The sequence below is a fragment of the Megalobrama amblycephala genome, linkage group LG17, assembly GCF_018812025.1.
Source record: "Megalobrama amblycephala isolate DHTTF-2021 linkage group LG17, ASM1881202v1, whole genome shotgun sequence".
Taxonomy (NCBI): Eukaryota; Metazoa; Chordata; class Actinopteri; order Cypriniformes; family Xenocyprididae; genus Megalobrama; species Megalobrama amblycephala.
This window is the reverse complement of record NC_063060.1, coordinates 29,610,339-29,627,567: the sequence shown is the minus strand read 5'-3', so window position 1 is coordinate 29,627,567 and position 17,229 is coordinate 29,610,339. Positions and strand designations below refer to the sequence as shown.

At 36.1% G+C, this 17,229-nt stretch overlaps 2 protein-coding genes across 2 annotated transcripts; both read left to right on the top strand.

Annotated features, from left to right (window-relative positions):
- The first annotated feature begins 793 nt into the window (after window positions 1-793).
- On the top strand, window positions 794-8,571 carry rab6bb (RAB6B, member RAS oncogene family b). Its single transcript, XM_048163824.1, has 8 exons — window positions 794-1,017; window positions 2,904-2,962; window positions 3,054-3,107; window positions 3,206-3,311; window positions 3,460-3,571; window positions 5,146-5,239; window positions 5,452-5,518; window positions 6,344-8,571. The coding sequence occupies exons 1-8, from the start codon at window positions 948-950 to the stop codon at window positions 6,406-6,408; spliced, it is 627 nt and encodes a 208-aa protein (XP_048019781.1). The 5' UTR covers window positions 794-947; the 3' UTR covers window positions 6,409-8,571.
- Window positions 8,572-8,696: 125 nt separating this feature from the next.
- Window positions 8,697-16,941, top strand: aire (autoimmune regulator). The gene is made up of 13 exons (XM_048163825.1): window positions 8,697-10,018; window positions 10,164-10,338; window positions 10,423-10,563; window positions 12,250-12,315; window positions 12,405-12,518; window positions 12,680-12,819; window positions 12,958-13,079; window positions 14,238-14,304; window positions 14,484-14,615; window positions 15,862-15,983; window positions 16,082-16,154; window positions 16,226-16,309; window positions 16,433-16,941. Exons 1-13 carry the CDS (start codon window positions 9,872-9,874, stop codon window positions 16,511-16,513), a joined length of 1,464 nt encoding a protein of 487 aa, XP_048019782.1. The 5' UTR covers window positions 8,697-9,871; the 3' UTR covers window positions 16,514-16,941.
- The last annotated feature ends 288 nt before the right edge of the window (window positions 16,942-17,229 follow it).

Below are 17,229 nucleotides of genomic sequence, written 5' to 3'. Positions count from 1 at the left end.
TAATATCATCCTCCACTGTTGCACACAATTTCTGTAAGTATTCCAATTTGCTATTTATGTGCTGAAAAAATCATCATCAAATATGTACTTTGAAACTTTGCTCCCTTATTTTTCATCTCTTCAGACTAGAATGTACAGGAAGAGAATGATTTATAAATAATCCAACAGGTTAAAAATGCATATTTTGTGATATAATTTTACTGCTTGCAGTTTTGTCTTTGATGTCAAAATAAAATGTAGCCTATTAAATGTTAAAACACATATGGCATTTTTACACATGATGCTCATCATGTGGATCCTGGTTTGAATTAGCCAATGTCTCTCCCTCTAATTTCCTCTTTGCTCTACCAACAAAGTCAAAAACCCATAGATAGCCTAATACAAAAATATTCTCTTTATTTAATTGCTTTTACTAGTTACTTTATGTTACTGTATAAATGACCAAGTTTAATGTTTCTTATTTTCTATATAGCCTAATGATGTCACATAAAGTAATTTTACATAGTAATGTGCACACAGACAAAAAGTGTGCAACATTTTGTTTAACACCTATTCAAAATGATTCACTTGAACACACATGGGTTTATACAGAGACAGCTCAGGTCTAAATGCAGTCTTCGAGTGTCTGCAAAAGACACCAAAAAGGCGTTAAAAGTATATAAATATGCGCTGCGCTTTGAGATGCAGATGCAAGCATTGGTGAACGGATGCGTGGCCTGCGGTTTAGTGTGCAAGGAGAGTTTGCGGGGACGTTTCCGTAAACACACAGTGATATCAGACGGGCGTATCGCCACTGCTGCGCATGCGCACAGGGCTGGAGAATTGACATCGCGGAGCAGTACTGCAATATCCATCGATTCGCGACCGAAGATTATCCATCTGCATTCTCGCAAGACTTGTATCACCTGTACATATTAATCCATAACAACTGTGTCATTAAAGCAATCATGTCCATGGGAAGTGACTTTGGGAACCCTTTACGGAAATTCAAACTTGTTTTTCTAGGGGAGCAAAGCGGTGAGTCTTTGGGTTTGCCACGACTGGGTTTAGACGAACCCATTAACCTTTCAACACATGTATGAAGTACATTAGTATGTTGTTGAGTCTTTCGCGTATCTGCTTGTTTGTGGTGTTATTTCAAACGATGTTATCTCTATAATCGATTCCCTGTCAAACAAGTCGGTTGCATACGTTTAATTTTTGATTAGTCATAAAAATGTATAGCTATGCAGCGTCATTACACTACTAAACATCCATCTGTGAAATATAACGTGATATAATCGTTATTTGAACAACTGTTATGATTGTCACTTGCATTTTCCATTGGAGGATTATTGATCGCTTATATTCTAGCGCAGTCTAAATCGCTCAAAACAAATAATATGAAATATTTCATTCGAAAGAAATGTAAATCGCTTTATTAATATAGACGATCCACTGATTTAATATGTCATGAAACAGAAAGGCGCAGAGGCTTTGCATTTCCCGTGTGTCTACAGGAGACACACCCAGGTTGGCAGTCAGTGTCTGTGGGATTCTTCAGCAGAGCAAAAATAAAAACCTCACGCATCATTTTATGAGCAGTCATAAGATCAGACTATATAATGGGAATAGATATCTTGGTATCTTGGTTCATTTGGCTGTATGATGGTGTTATCAGTGTCACTGTCACTGTCGGTGTTTGTGAAGACGTAATCAGACGGGCATTTGAGATCACGTCTGTCATTTGATGACTGGACATCCAAACATTGCAAAATATATCACTGAGCATGGCGTCACCGTAAAGTTGAGATATTTTTTTGTCTTGAGTATGCATATATTTGCCATACGTTATCTAATTATAGCTCCTGATACAGTGGTTATGTCTTCATCATTCACTGTTCGGATGGAGAAAATGGACAGCCAGTCAGACAGAGGGCCCTATATACAGTATGAAAGAGCATTTAATCACAATTTTTAATTGCAGAAATGAAGACTAAATTCCCAGAGAGACAGCTGTCTGCATCTTATCTTTGAGAATGAAATCATAAATCCATTGCAACCTGTATATGATGATAGATATTACCACACCTGCTAGAAAAATATTTTTTTTAATAATGGAATGCCAATTTAATGAAAATTTACTCACCTTTATGGTGTTCAACTTTTCTTTTTTTTCCGTGGAACACAAAAGGAGATGTTAGGAGGACTGACATTCTCAGTCACCACTCATCTTTTTTCCATATAATGAAAGCGAATAATTAGTGAAAAAATGAAGTCATGCAGGTTTGGAGCAACATGAGAGTGAGTAAATGCTAACATGGTTTGAGCGAAATGTCCCTTTAATGTCAAAAGACCACTTGTCTTCTGCTGTCCATGGTCCTGAATCTAACTGCTGGTCAGATTTGGTTGATCTTGTTTCAAGATATAAGCAAGAACAACCCTCATCCTTCCAGAGAAGAATGGGTCCATTATTCCCCCTCGTTCTATGAGCTCCAGTATAACTATTGGCATTGTGCTGTTTGATGATTTTAGTATCTCAGTTCAGCCTGACAAACAGGCCTGACCAGATCGGCCTGAAAAAAGCAGTCCTGTAGTGAGTGTATGAAATATGTACTCAGGAATTTTGCTGTCATGCACTGCTGCATTTTCAAGCCATTTTTTCATGTTGTTGTAACTCTAAATAACAGTGAAGTCCAAATTACATTCTCTGTCTAATCCTTAAAAAATGTACTGTCATTTGAAGGACAGAGGTTAAGACAGTGCTTTGTTTCAGCATATGTTGCAGTATGGGAGTGTAATTCAATTAGTGAAAACACAGTGTGTATAGGGTTATGTCAGGACAAGCAAGTCATTAATTACTTCACTGTGTGTGATTCATCTAAATCTCAACATTATCCTGTTTTTGTTGGTTTATGTTGCAGTTGGGAAAACATCGCTGATAACAAGGTTCATGTATGACAGTTTTGACAACACTTATCAGGTATACTAATCTTTTTTTGTGCATACATTAATGTAGAAGTTTACAAAGTCTGTTATTTTGTATCTTACTTTGAATCTTATTGTCATTACAGGCAACTATTGGAATTGACTTTTTATCAAAAACCATGTATCTGGAGGACCGAACCGTAAGAAGCTTTGAAGCTAACTATATTTAATACATATATATATATAATATACACACACATAAACAGTGCAGTTTCTACAAATATGTCTTTTTTTGCAGGTGAGGTTACAGCTATGGGACACTGCCGGGCAGGAGCGGTTTAGGAGTCTAATCCCGAGCTACATTAGGGACTCCACGGTGGCTGTGGTGGTGTATGACATCACAAGTGAGGCACACACATGCACTCATACACACTTTAAGTGATTAAATGAAACATGTAAAAGCAACTGCTTTTGTGTTGCCATGTTGAATATGCAGTTAACATACCACTAGATGTTCCGATTAAACTGATATTTTTTCTTCTCTTGCTCCAGATATCAATTCATTCCAGCTAACCTCCAAGTGGATTGATGATGTCAGAACAGAGAGGGGAAGTGATGTCATTATCATGCTGGTCGGCAACAAAACAGACCTAGAGGAAAAGAGGTGGAGTCATTGATATTATTAACTAGGGCTGGGCATTGACACAAATTTCACTATTCGATTCGATTTTGATTCACAAGCTTGCGATTCGATTCAGATACCAATTAATTCGAGACTGTCCTCCAAAAAAAAAACGACCCTATAGGTCGTTTTTCAAGCACCTTATTACAACATATATTTACATTTTAAAGTCATGCGCCCTCTAGCTGGCGTAAAAATAATGACAGTGTCGTGTTATGTCTGCATAACTGTCGTTACCAATCAAAATGCGTGTTCATTTAAATGCAATGTGGACTTTTTACACCATTTCTCCTATTTCCATTTAGCAAAATTCATTTTTTTTATTAACGACTACACCTACCCCACCCCTAAACCTGACCTTAGTAATTTATAGTGCATGTACATTTTATGAGCACATGCGTTCCCTGGGATCGAACCCACGATCGCATGATCACATGATTGCATATTATTATTGCAATGCTCTGCCAACTGAACCACGCAAAACCCGAAATAAGACGCAGATAAAAGGGAACAATACATTTAAATGAAAGTGTTCTGTTGTCGATAGGGGCGTAACTTTAGCAAATGCTCCTATGGGTCGCATTTCATGAATTAAAATGAAAGTGTCCTGTTGTCGATAGGGGCGCAACTTTAGCAAATGCTCCTATAGGTCGTATTTCAGGGAAGTGACAAACGACCCATATGGTCGTATTGGTTGGAGGACATGTTGATTAATTCAGGCCTGTCAGGTACAGTACATGGCAAATTTCCTCAGGGAAAAAAATACATCAACAGGGGACCCCAGTTGATACATCACTATAATAATATAATATTAAAGGTTAAAATGAACTGATTTATAGGCTACTTACGTTAAGCTTTTACTCTCTAGAGTTAATTTTTCTAGCCAACTAATGAGTTTTGAATGGTTTTCTAAGGTAAATGTAAGATTACCTGACATTGTTTACAAGCTGTTTTATTGACGTCTTTTGGTGGTTGAAACATGATTGAGCGATTGATTATATGTGATGATACGGATTTCGGTAAGTTGTACTTTTTCTTTTAACATTCCTTCTGATGTTCATGTTTATTTAGTGCTGTAACTAGTAGTAAAGTGGAAAAACTGAGGTGCTACAGCGATTTGTCATGCCAAAATGGTATTTATTGTTTGAATTTCATAATAAAATTGGCAGTGAATTTGAAAGCTGAGACTTCACATCAGAAGTAACAAAGCACAAAGGTTATTGCGATTTATTGGATGGGAGGCGCTACAATGTTTTGTTCATCCATTAACTGAAAACAGCATAGACTGAAAGATTGATTATTGGGATTTAAGAATCGATATCAGTTCTTCAAAATGAGAATCAGTTAAAATTGAGAAATCGTTATTTTTACCCAGCCCTAATATTAACATTTAATATATATTTTTGTGTGTGTGTGTGCTAGAATTCTTCATTTGTAAGTGTCACTACTGTATCCATTTTCATTTTTATATATTTTTTTAAATGTATTCAATTAATTTATTCAAAATTGTCATTTTACTTTACTTTAACATATTACGATGGCATTTGCTCTGATAGGCAAATCACCATAGAGGAGGGGGAGCAACGGGCCAAAGAGCTGAATGTGATGTTTATTGAGACTAGCGCAAAGACTGGCAGCAATGTTAAACAGGTGAGTCTCAGAGCATTACAAAGGCAAATAGATTTGATCCAATAGAGTAATTTAATTGAGCTCATGCTCTGTAACATGATGCATGGAAATCTCTAAAAAGATTTGATTTAGCCACTGAATTGTTGCCCAAAGGGCTTTAGCTGTACCAGTCTGCTCTGGAAAAAAAATCAAAAATTTGTCTGATTTCATTCTCTTTCTGTTTGGTTTATCAGTTGTTTCGGCGAGTGGCTGCTGCTTTGCCCGGAATGGAGAGCTTGGATGATAATAACAAAGAAGGAAGTATCCTTTAATGTGTGACATTTAAAGGTGATATGTGTTGTTTCTGAGGACGTGCCCCAGCTTATCATGCAGAGACAAAACAAGTAAACCAAATGAGTAAGCCATTTTTAGTTTGATTTCCCTGGGAAATATAAACCCTTGGCTCTGTGGTGCAATCAAAATGTTTGTTTAGGCATCCTGTCCATCTAAACACTGGCAAACAATGGCAGATGGAGAGAGTGTTTCCGAAAACTGAAAACAATCATTATTTTTCCATTTATGTTTCCACTAGTAAAACTAAAATGACACAATTCACTCAACTCAATTCAAGTCAGTCAACATGAAATTTCCTCATCTTATTGTGCATGATTTGTAGGTGCACATATATTCTAAAGAAGAAAAAATTGTCTATGTAATCTAAAGTCTAAAATGGAATAGCTTTTAATAGTTGACATCATCAAGCCTTATTTTCAACAACTCACTACCAACTGCCTGGATATTTTTTCAGTAACACCAACTTTTCATGATAAAATCAATAGTCGCTATACATTTTCACTCCAAATAGAATTGATGGAAGTAAAGATAGACTTAATAAGGGATAGCAATATAGTTTATAGTGAAAATATTAGGATTTACATTGAAACTCAGTAAATTTCACTTCACTAATTACAAAGAAATTGCAAATAACACACTGTATTAAATGTGAAATTTTGAAGTAGAAAGACTGAAATGCTATTTTGTACTCCAATAATCTTTGTTTCATTTACAAAATAATTTTTACAGTGTATACAGGAAAGCTACTTATCACCATTTCCTTGATTTCCTTGACACACAACCCCCTCCCAGTGATCGACATTAAGCTGGACAAACAGCCGGATCCTCCGGCCACTGAAAGCGGGTGCTCCTGTTAGTAGAAAGCGGTTCGGACCTTCATTAACACCACACGCTTGTTCTGTTGCTTCCTATGGGTCCACGTCCTGTTGAACTTTATGATCGGATATAGGCGTTTTACATCTATCTGATTGAGTCTAAAATTATACTCCTCAGTTGCAAGAACGAAAAAAAAAAAAAATCTACACTGTCTGTTCAATTGCCAAAATAATATCATAGGTAATTCAAAGTGACTAGCTAACAGATTCATATAAGACAGGAAGTGGCATGTGTACCATCTTCGGACAAAAACATTCAGAGTGGATTATCAGTTGTTATGTTTTGTATTTTTGTACATTACAAAAAGCACTAAATGATGCCTTCACAAAAAATGAGTTTAAGATTCAAGACGGATGGCGGAGTAACCGTCTTTCGTCTATAGCATGCATGTGAGACAACTTTTAGAATCTGTCATGTCCTTTGGTCCATACACATCAATAGTAACGAAACGATGAACTTAACGAAAAAAAGACAAGAGAGAGAGAGGGCCTGTTCAAAGTCTTAGTGTGGGTCAGTGTATACATCCTACATGCTAATCCAGTACCAGCCTCCACGAGAGGTGCGCGTACTAACCTGGCTAACCTTTAAAGTGCCGTGGCACTGTTGCAAAGAACCAATGGATTTTTTCTGCTAGCTTCATGTATACACTTTAGATCCGCCAGGCGGTACTGTATTGTATATAGTATTTATATTATTGTGAACATCCATCATTTAGACGTGGTTTATGTTCACCTGTACAAATGTGTTTTTTTTTTTTTCTTCTTCTTCTTTTTTTAATATGACAAGGGCTTCACTCTTATTTTGTCGGTCTCACCTGTAGCCATACACTGGTAGTAAACTATTATTTATGATTTGGGCATTTTGCTGTTGCCTTACACCGTTTTACTCATTGATTAAGAGAAATTATATCTGAAATAATACTATTATTCCTGTTAAACCCCTTCAGATATTTTAAATCTTTTTTAAATTATTATTATTATTTTTTTTTTTTACATTTTGCAGCCAACTAGAACTAAAAAGAATGAGATAAGTGTCATACATTCGTTTGGGGCGAGAAAGGCGATTTTGAGGTGAGCCTTAGGAAACAACAGATTTTCATTTCAAATACATGCACTTTGTTATGGGTTCTGACAAGGAAATGTGTGGTTCACCACATCATGAAGTGATGAAACAGACAAATGATTGTCGCATCCCTCATATATCTGTGTAGTAAAGCTCTTGTAGTCTCCCGCACGTGTCGAATGGATGTGTAGATTAAAATTCAAAATGTTGCAGGTGAACGCTTTCATCTCAGAGAATCCTGAAACGCGAAGACCTTTTTAAAACCGCGCTGAGAGAGAATGTACCCGCCTGTAGTCCGCTCACAGCATTCTGGTTATTGCAACAGTACGTTCGAGAAATGTGAGTTGTTTACAAAACTCTGGAAACATAGTATCTTTAATATTTAATGTATTTGTTTTTTTGTTTTATATTTTGAATTGTTTACATAAATGCACTGATTAACACCACTGATTGTATAGAGATAATTTAGGATATATTAGGTATTTATAATATATTTAATGTTAGTGCTAGTTTCTTTCTGGTGCCAATAATTCTATTAATTCAAACAAAAATGGACATGAGGAATTACTGTGACTGAATTGTTGGTACTAGGCTTGACTTTAGTTTTTCGGACAATTGAAGGGCCCGCTGATATTAACTATGGGGTTAATGAGTTTTGCATTAACAGGGCACAGAGTATGTCATCTTTCTCCGTTTCTTTCGTTTTGTCATCTTTCACTTTTGTACACTAGTTGTGCCTTCTGTTATTGTGGCATCACAATGCAAAGCTTTCATTGTATGGCTACCCGAGAACACGTATGTTATAGAAGGGACGGATTTATGATGACATTGTTGTATTCACACCATCTAGCCAATTCACAGTTGGTTGAGAAGAATTGCAGAACAGTCGAGTGCAAGCGGAAGGTTGTATGTAAGAACAGGAAGTTGCTGCTGATAGTGTGAGAGGATTGAATCTGTCAAAGTTGTTGCCGTAGGGTTGTGTAGAGCAGTGTAGTTGGCTCTTTATTCACTCTGTAAGGACATTTATGAGCATGACATCTGTCTGAAAAAAAAAAATCAATAAAATTCATGTCTTAATACCATACTGTCTAGCGTCTACTGTTACAATGCTGAGTGTGATGTTGATTTTATACAGCAGTTCAACGGCTGTATAAAAAGTGTGAAAAAAAAGGGAAGTTTTAATGAAGTTCTGATTTCATAAATCTAAATTCACCCACCTCACTGCAAATTTAAGACTAATTATATTTTCTAGGAGTCATTGAAAGCTGAAAGCAATTATAACTTGGAGCATAAGACGTTATTAATAATTCCCACACAACATTTCAAATGCTGCATTAATGGCTAATCCACATCTAGTACATTTATTGAGATGCACAGAGACTGGGATTCCCCGTGGCATGGAAACTATAGTCCTCAGGAGAGACAGGTGACTAAAAGTAGACTGCTCACATGATCGAGAAATCGTTTCTTGCCCAACTGTGGACTTTCCAAGCCATACCACACAAATGAGCATAAATGCGAACAAATGAGGGGCAGGTATTTTTATCCAACCTACAAGGTGCAAGTTAGTGTTTTAACTGTAAATAGAAGTTCAATGTCACCACTTATCACAGCAGGACTAAAGGTCTTATGAATCGGTGGCCCCTAGAGGCCAAGAGCCATTTATCCACCACAAATACGCCATGTCAATCACTGACAGCCATCACACTAAATAAAAGGAAACAAGCAAGGAGATTACAGGTATCGCTAGTCCTCATCACCAGCATCTGTTGTAAGTACTATGTTCATTTTTTGTGTGTGTTTAATGTCAGGTAACAAAAAATCAATATGTACCGTTATCTCTAAAGGTTGCATGATTACTGATAGTTTTTATTATTTAGGATAGGGGTCTGTGACTCTCAGGGGTGGTTTGATCTCTATTTTTTGTGAAAAATAAAAAGCTTACACCAAAATATTCATTTTAATCTAAATATTTCAATGTTCTTGCCACATTAAAAATGTATGGTAACACTTTATTTTACAGTGTCCCTGTTACACATCTTACATGTAGTAAACAGTAAATTATGCATAATTACAAACAACTAAGCCTAATTATGCTGTAAGTACATGTAGTTATTTAATAATACTCAGTATTTACATGTATAATTACACTGTAACAAGGACATTTTAAAATTAATTATTGGTCAAATTTATGATATGCAACCTTCTCCATCTCTTTATCCAACAAGGGGTCCTTCCTGATTTGTTTAAAAACTATTCATGTACACGATCTATAATATCTAAAGAAATATATAGTGCTCTCTGAATATCAGGGCCAGAAGAAGTTCAGTGTGAGTTTAGTTGTGATCTATACTACAGGACTCCAGTACTCCTTGTAGAAGCATGTCTAGGGTGGAAGGTTATGGAGAGACCGACCTGCGCTCACAGCTACGAGCCTGTAGGACTGAGATCGCCATGGCAATCCATGATCCATTCCCACTGCTGTATGGGCTGGCGGATCACGACATCATCTCTGAAGAGATTCTGAGGGTGAACATTTTCATACAAAAGCACTATTTCAAGTCAACATGCATATTGTGAAGAGTGTCTTCATGTTCTAATCGGATGATTGTACAGTTGTAGTTAGTTCCTGAAATGCTAAAACAACAAATTATAACTATCAATGACTTATAAGGAGACTTTAGAGCGAAAGAAAAAGGATGGGATCCACAAAGCTGTCTACTCACTGCTCACTTTGCTACTGGACCAAGATGCTACTGTCATCCAGGCCTTCTGGAGCAATCTCTGTAAAGAGTACAATAAGGAGTGTTACCCAAAACTGGAAACCCTGTTTATGAACCTCCCTAAAGGTAGAGTGCACAGGCCTGGCAAAACATACAGTAAGTGGGTTGGAGGATAATCACAGTTTAAGTGATGATAATCTCATTTGGCAGGGTTAAAGCAGGTGGCCAGACACGCTGGGAACCCCAGGCTTGAGCTGCAGATCCGCAGCCATTCAGGAAGAAAGAGAGGGGTGGCTGAAAAACACCTGACTCACCGGTCCCATCACCACTCCAAGAAAGCCATAACATCAGGTAAGGCACACAGGAAATTATAGTTCAGGTCATATCAAAATTGTGCAAAGTGGGATGTCATTCCTGGCACTTCTTCCTACAACTGTGTAATGTGATAGTCGATGCAGTTTTCGTTTCGTTTAATGGTTAATTATTATTTATTATGTATTAGGCCTACTGCTTACAGGCCCAATCTAGTGTTGAGAAGTGCGATTTATGATGTTCAAATCAATTAACCAGTTCAAGTAAATGAATAATTATTTTATGTTGTCACTTATGGTTATGATCTGAATTATGTACAGTGTCAAGACCATTCGTGTTATACATATTTTGTCACTTATTATTTGCAATGGATTTAAATCAGCAGCTTTGTTCAGTGCAAGTCTAAACTGCACCTTATCTCTGTTTTGTGAATAAGAGAGGCTGTGCTTTTGACGCAGGTTCCCTGCTACTCGAAAACTTCCCTTTTGGCTGAGCAAAAGAGAAACGTTCATGTAAGGCTTACTTAATTAATTAATTATTTAGTGGATAATAAGTATCTCATAAAGTGCTAAAAAAAAAATTTAGTGTTGTGTCGACAGATAAGTCTTTTGTAAGAGAAAAAATGTGGATGTACGCGCGCAAGCAAAACCACCTTATTTCTAGTTATCATGTGACGTTTTGTGTTCAAAACATGACTTTCAGTTTCGACGAGTTTCCAGAACTCTTTGGAGACGTTGAGAGGGATGAAAATTCCCAAAGAAGATTTTTTATTTTATTTTATTTTATTTTATTTTATTTTATTTTATTTTATTTTATTTTATTTTATTTATTTATTTAATTATTATTATTATTTTTTTTTTATTATTTAATTTTATTTTATTGTATTTTTTTATTTTATTTTATTTTATTTTATTTTATTTTATTTTATTGCTTGGTATGTTAAGCAACACTATTTCTGCATAAAATTCAACAATTCAACAAGATTTTTTTTCTGCATAAAATTCAACAACTTTACATCTACAAAATGGTGAATAAAGAATGTGCATCGGGTGTGTTTTTATGTTTTATTTAATTTATGTGCTCTAAATTTAATCGTTATATATTTTTATCACAATTGTACAATACTATGGTATTTTGTACATGCAACTTAAATATTTTTATTGTAAATAAAATAAATAATTTCATTCATTTGAACAAATTTACCATTAATACAGATGCTGCATCCATGGTGTCTTAAAGTCACCATAAAATCAGAATTTGTTTATGGAATATTGCAGTATTTATTATAAATGATTTATCCGTGCACATCATTATTTTTTAAATTAATGTTCCTTTGTAATCTTTAATGAAAATTACTTCCCCTCATCTCTTCTCTTCTCTGATGATGTGTTTACTGGTGAAAAGGCGGGACTAAGTCACTCACATGAGATCACAGCAATAGCAAACCACAACCAATTCTCAATGGACAAAATCCCACCCTACAATTTTTCTTTTTTGAGAAGCCATTGTCACAATAAGGAAGAAAAGACTATTGCAACTTTTGTTTCATGGCAACTTTAACAAATCCAGAGTTTAACACTCTTTCCAACTTTCCAACTCGTAAATATTATCTTTCCGACATGACTTTATTAACACAACCAATAAATCTGACACATCCCAGTTTGAACGGGTATGATTTGATGCTTACAGTCGAGTCCTGATAACTCAATATCTAAACTGTTCCAGGAAGCAAAGGCAAGCCGATGAGGAAGACAGATGGAGCAGCACTTTCTCAGGTCTCAGTGGGAAACGGTAATCACATGATGCTTGTTATTAGATGACTATATATTTCAGTAGATTAATGAAATTGCCCATGAATAAATATGACTCTCAAAACGCAGGAGTCCAGGCTGTATCTACCTCAGTCCAGAGGGCCGTGGCTGTGTCTGCCAGTGAGCATCCTACTGGCTGCGGGACACTGGAGGGGATTCTGATCCAGCAGGTCATTGAGTCAGGTGAGCTCAGCACTTTAATACAGTATTACCAAACTGTGATGCAAGCCTTTACTTAGCTAATGCTCTAGCTCTTAACGTGTTTTGATGGTGTAACCTTGCGATGTAAACACTTTGGCGGTTCACTTTGGCAGCACAGATGTCTCAATTGCGCTTTCCTGCAGGAGGTGCCAAAAAATGCATCAAGGTAGGAGGAGAATTCTACTCTTCTGGCAAACTGGATGAGACAGCTGGAGCGCAAAAGGCACAGACTGCACAAAACTATAGTCACCAGCAGGGAGAGCCAAGCACCAGAGCCATGGATGTAAGTGAACAAGATTCATGGAAAAGTACAAACACTGAAGATACAAAAATACAAGATGAAAAATATTATGTAGGCAAGTTGTCAGTATAAGTTGTCAGGTAATTCAGTATTCATTACGTTTATGATGCATATGTTCAGGTAGAGCATAATGATGATGAGTGTGCAGTGTGTAAAGATGGTGGAGAGCTCATCTGCTGTGATGGGTGTCCTCGCGCCTTCCACCTCACCTGCCTGGTCCCGCCCCTCACCTCCATACCCAGGTACAGAGCAGTCATGTGACACACAGGCCACTAACCCTACCAAGCCTTGAGCTGACCTTATCATTAGTCTTTATCTGTCAAGCTTTAGTCAGTGCTGATAAATTGCATGGTGGAATACAAAAAAAATCTAAAATATTTGAATCAATACGATTCAACAGTCTAAAACACTAGTGAAAATGTATAATTTGACTTAAAAAAAATAATAATTACAAATGATAGCATTAGCATTATAATTTAAGTGAAATATTAATTTAAAAAATGAAGTTCATGTCACAAACTTTAAAATGAATTTTCAATGTCAAAAATGATTGACCTAAAATAGAGCAGAATCTGAAATAATTATTATTCATTTTACATAATTATACAAAATCCTGGCTAATCTGGCTAACGGCTAATGCTACACTGTTGGAGATTTATAAAGAATGAAGTTGTGTTTATGAATTATACAGACTGCAAGTGTTTCAAAATGAAAATAGCGACGGCTCTTGTCTCCGTGAATACAGTAAGAAACGATGGTAACTTTAACCTCATTTAACAGTACATTAGCAAAATGCTAACGAAACATTTAGAAAGACAATTTACAAATATCACAAAAAATATCATGTTATCATGGATCATGTCAGTTATTATTGCTCCATCTGCCATTTTCGCTGTTGTTCTTGCTTACCTAGTCTGTTGATTCACCTGTGCAGATCCAGACGTTACTGGCTGCCCTTTAATGCCTTTCATAATGTTGGGAACATGGGCTGGCATATGCAAATATTGGGGCGTACACCCCGACTGTTACGTAAAAGTCGGTGTTATGTTGAGATTCGCGTGTTTTCCGTAAGTCTTTTAAACAAATGAGATTTACATCAGAAAGAGAAACTCAATGTATGTCTTTTCCATGTACTGAACTCTTGTTATTCAACTATGCCAAGGTAAATTCAAATTTTGAATCTAGGGCACCTTTAAAATATATTATTATTGATACAATTAATATTAATGGTATTATATTAATAATATATCACAATAATAACTTTATAAAAATACAATAAAATAAGAAATCATATTTCTTTTAAAAATTTATTCCCCTAAATAAATTTTGTTTGTTTCCCAGTTTGTTTATTAAAAAAACTGGGCATCTCTCACTAGTTTTAGAAATGTGTTTGTTTCCAGTGGTACATGGCGCTGTCAGCTATGCCAAAACAACAGAGCGAAAGACAGGACATACACCCCCTTGCAGGTAAAACATGACAAGATTCACGTTAAAAATTTATTGAAAGCAAAATTTTCCCATTTGCAATAACTAATTCACTTGCATTACAGTTGCTCACACATATACATACAATATGATGAGCAGTGATGGGAGATTATTATTAGTAGCCATGACAGTCAGTGGTAACTTCTCTGCTCCTATTTTAGCCCACAGTTCATCCTCCAGTGACCGAGGCAAGCTCCAGCTCTGCTGTGGACTTCTCCTTCTTCTCCTCTCTGTCCTCCACCTCACTCTCCACAGTCACAGGAGGCAAAAGTGCTCCACCAATGGGCCTCCAGGTAACACTCCTATGTGACTCAATAAGAGACACACTGACATTTGAGTAAAACGTTTGAGGCTTATTCATACCAAGGACGATAACTCTAATAATTAAGTTTTAATAATGATTCTAATTCTATGAGATCATGGAAGTCCATCAACTATAACAATAATGATAATTGGAATAACTTTCAGAATTTTTTATGAATGATAAACATTGCCAGCCAATCAGAATCCACCCGACTTTAAAGACCATTAGCATTTAAAGCGACAGATGACAATTAAAGGGTTAGTTCACCCAAAAATTTAAATTGTCATTAATTACTCACCCTTCATTTTCAGAACACAAATTAAGATATTTTCGATGAAATATGAGAGCTTTCTGTCCCTATAGACAGCTACATGACTACCACTTTGAAGCTTCAAAATATTCATAAAGAAATCATAAAATTAATCCATATGAATTAAGCAGTTTAGTCCTAATTTTCTGAAGAGACTCAATCACTTTATATGATGAAACCATATAATTTAGGCTTTCGTTCACATATAAACATCGATCAGTGAACATAAACAAAAGCTCAATCGAACCTAAACAAACCTTTTGCGGAAACTCAAACGTAATGCGTAACACACAAGAATGAACCTCATTGGTTCTCACACATCAAGCAAACATGAGTTGATGAATGTTTACATGTGAATAAAAGCCTGAATTAAATCTGTTCATCATATAAAGCGATCAAATCTCTTCAGAAAATTAGGACTAAACCACTCAATTCACATAGATAAGTTTTACGATCTCTTTATGAACTTTTTGAAGAGTCAAAATGGTAGTCGCATAGCTGCTAATGGAGGGACAGAAAGCTCTCATATTTCATCAAAAAGATCTTCATTTGTGTTCCAAAGATGAACAAAAGTCTTACGGGTTTGGAACGACATGAGGGTGAGTAATTAATAACATAATTTTAATTTTTGGGTGAACTAACCCTTTAATATAGTCATATAGTCATTATTAGAGTCATTCTAAAATAGTCATTACAGTTATCTTTATAGCTATTGTTCTTGGTATGAACAAGCTTTAACTCTAAGAGAACAGCACAGTGCAATCTTATAATAAACAGAACTTTATCATACCTTGGTGTGGAAGTTAATATATTTGTCTTTCTAGTTAAAGATCTTATTCACACACCCTCAAATATCATCAAATATCTCTGACGAGTGGCAGGACGATGGTAATTTTTAGCTATTTTTATATTCAATCTTTGTTAGTCTTCTGATGGTCAAATGGTTGGGATCAGGATGGCTTGTGGAATTTGCCATCTCATCCAGGGAGAGCTGATCACCTGCCCTCAGTGCCTGCAGAGTTATCATGCTCTCTGCAACTTCTCAAAGTACTGATTCTAATGTTATTTATAATAGAATAACTGTGAATTCTACCATGCACTGAAGCTCAGTCTCTTTCCCTCTCTTCCCCTAATCGCCTCTTCAGTGGAAAGACAAGATGTAGGAATTGCTCCAGGTCTTGGGGCCCTGAAAGCGAAACATCATCCAGGAGTCTTCAGGTATATCATATACACTAAAATAACACTTTTGGGCCTCCTAACCTAACAAATGTTATTTTTTATTCCCAAAGGTGAGTCAACACATGAGTGACCAGGGCTTAACGCCATCAGAGCAGCTGTTCAACAGAGATGAAATGGACTCTATAATGGGAGAGGTAACGTCATGCTTCTTAACAGTATATCAAAAAAAATAATACATGCAAGTGAGCAATTGAAACTGTATGTACCTGAAGCCCCAGATGAGATACCTAACAGTATATTTGTCTTGATGAATTCAGAGCCCTATAGATGGGATCCTGCAGTGGGCTTTCCACAACATTTCACGTCCTCTTTCTGAGTCTCAAGGCTATTTCCAGTGATTCACTGAGTCAGATTCATCTCTGCTGTGCCCAAATCTCACTATCAGCTTCCTCTTCAGTGTTAGATGGACTGACATGAAGAATAGAACACACAGTTTTGATAATGTGAAGAAAATCAATGTATTTTCTTATCCTTTTTTTTTTTTCTCAGGATATTATTTTTTTAGGTCTAGATCACAAATGCTCATTGCTACTACAGGGTGTCTGCCAATTATTATTTTATGTCAAATTAATTTTGGTGAAAAAACAAACAAAAAAACCCAATATAAAATACATTGAATTAACTTCAACCAAAGCTAAAATTAAGAAGATAGTGTTTAAAGGTGCCGTAGAACGTCTTTTTAAAAGATGTAATATAAGTCTAAGGTGTCCCCTGAATGTGTCTGTGAAGTTTCAGCTCAAAATACCCCATAGATTTTTTTTTTATTAATTTTTTTAACTGCCTATTTTGGGGCATCATTAAATATGAGCCGATTTAGGCTGTGGCCCCTTTAAATGCTCACGCTCCCCACCCACTGAGCTCGCGCTTGCCTTAAACAGCATAAACAAAGTTCACACAGCTAATATAGCCCTCAAAATGGATCTCTGAAGTGTTCGTCATGCAACATGTCTAATCGCGTAAGTATGGTATTTATTTGAATGTTTACATTTGATTCTGAATGAGTTTGATAGTGCTCCGTGGCTAAAGCTAACATTACACACTGTAGGAGAGATTT

Excerpts from the sequence above, each read along its gene's own strand:
- aire (XM_048163825.1), top strand. The coding sequence starts at position 9,872 with ATGTCTAGGGTGGAAGGTTATGGAGAGACCGACCTGCGCTCACAGCTA. Across the intron at positions 10,019-10,163 it reads TCTCTGAAGAGATTCTGAGG|GAGACTTTAGAGCGAAAGAA; the intron begins GTGAACATTTTC and ends ATGACTTATAAG. Across the intron at positions 14,305-14,483 it reads GGACATACACCCCCTTGCAG|CCCACAGTTCATCCTCCAGT; the intron begins GTAAAACATGAC and ends CTCCTATTTTAG.
- rab6bb (XM_048163824.1), top strand. The coding sequence starts at position 948 with ATGTCCATGGGAAGTGACTTTGGGAACCCTTTACGGAAATTCAAACTT. Across the intron at positions 1,018-2,903 it reads TTTTCTAGGGGAGCAAAGCG|TTGGGAAAACATCGCTGATA; the intron begins GTGAGTCTTTGG and ends TTTATGTTGCAG. Across the intron at positions 5,519-6,343 it reads TGATAATAACAAAGAAGGAA|TGATCGACATTAAGCTGGAC; the intron begins GTATCCTTTAAT and ends ACCCCCTCCCAG.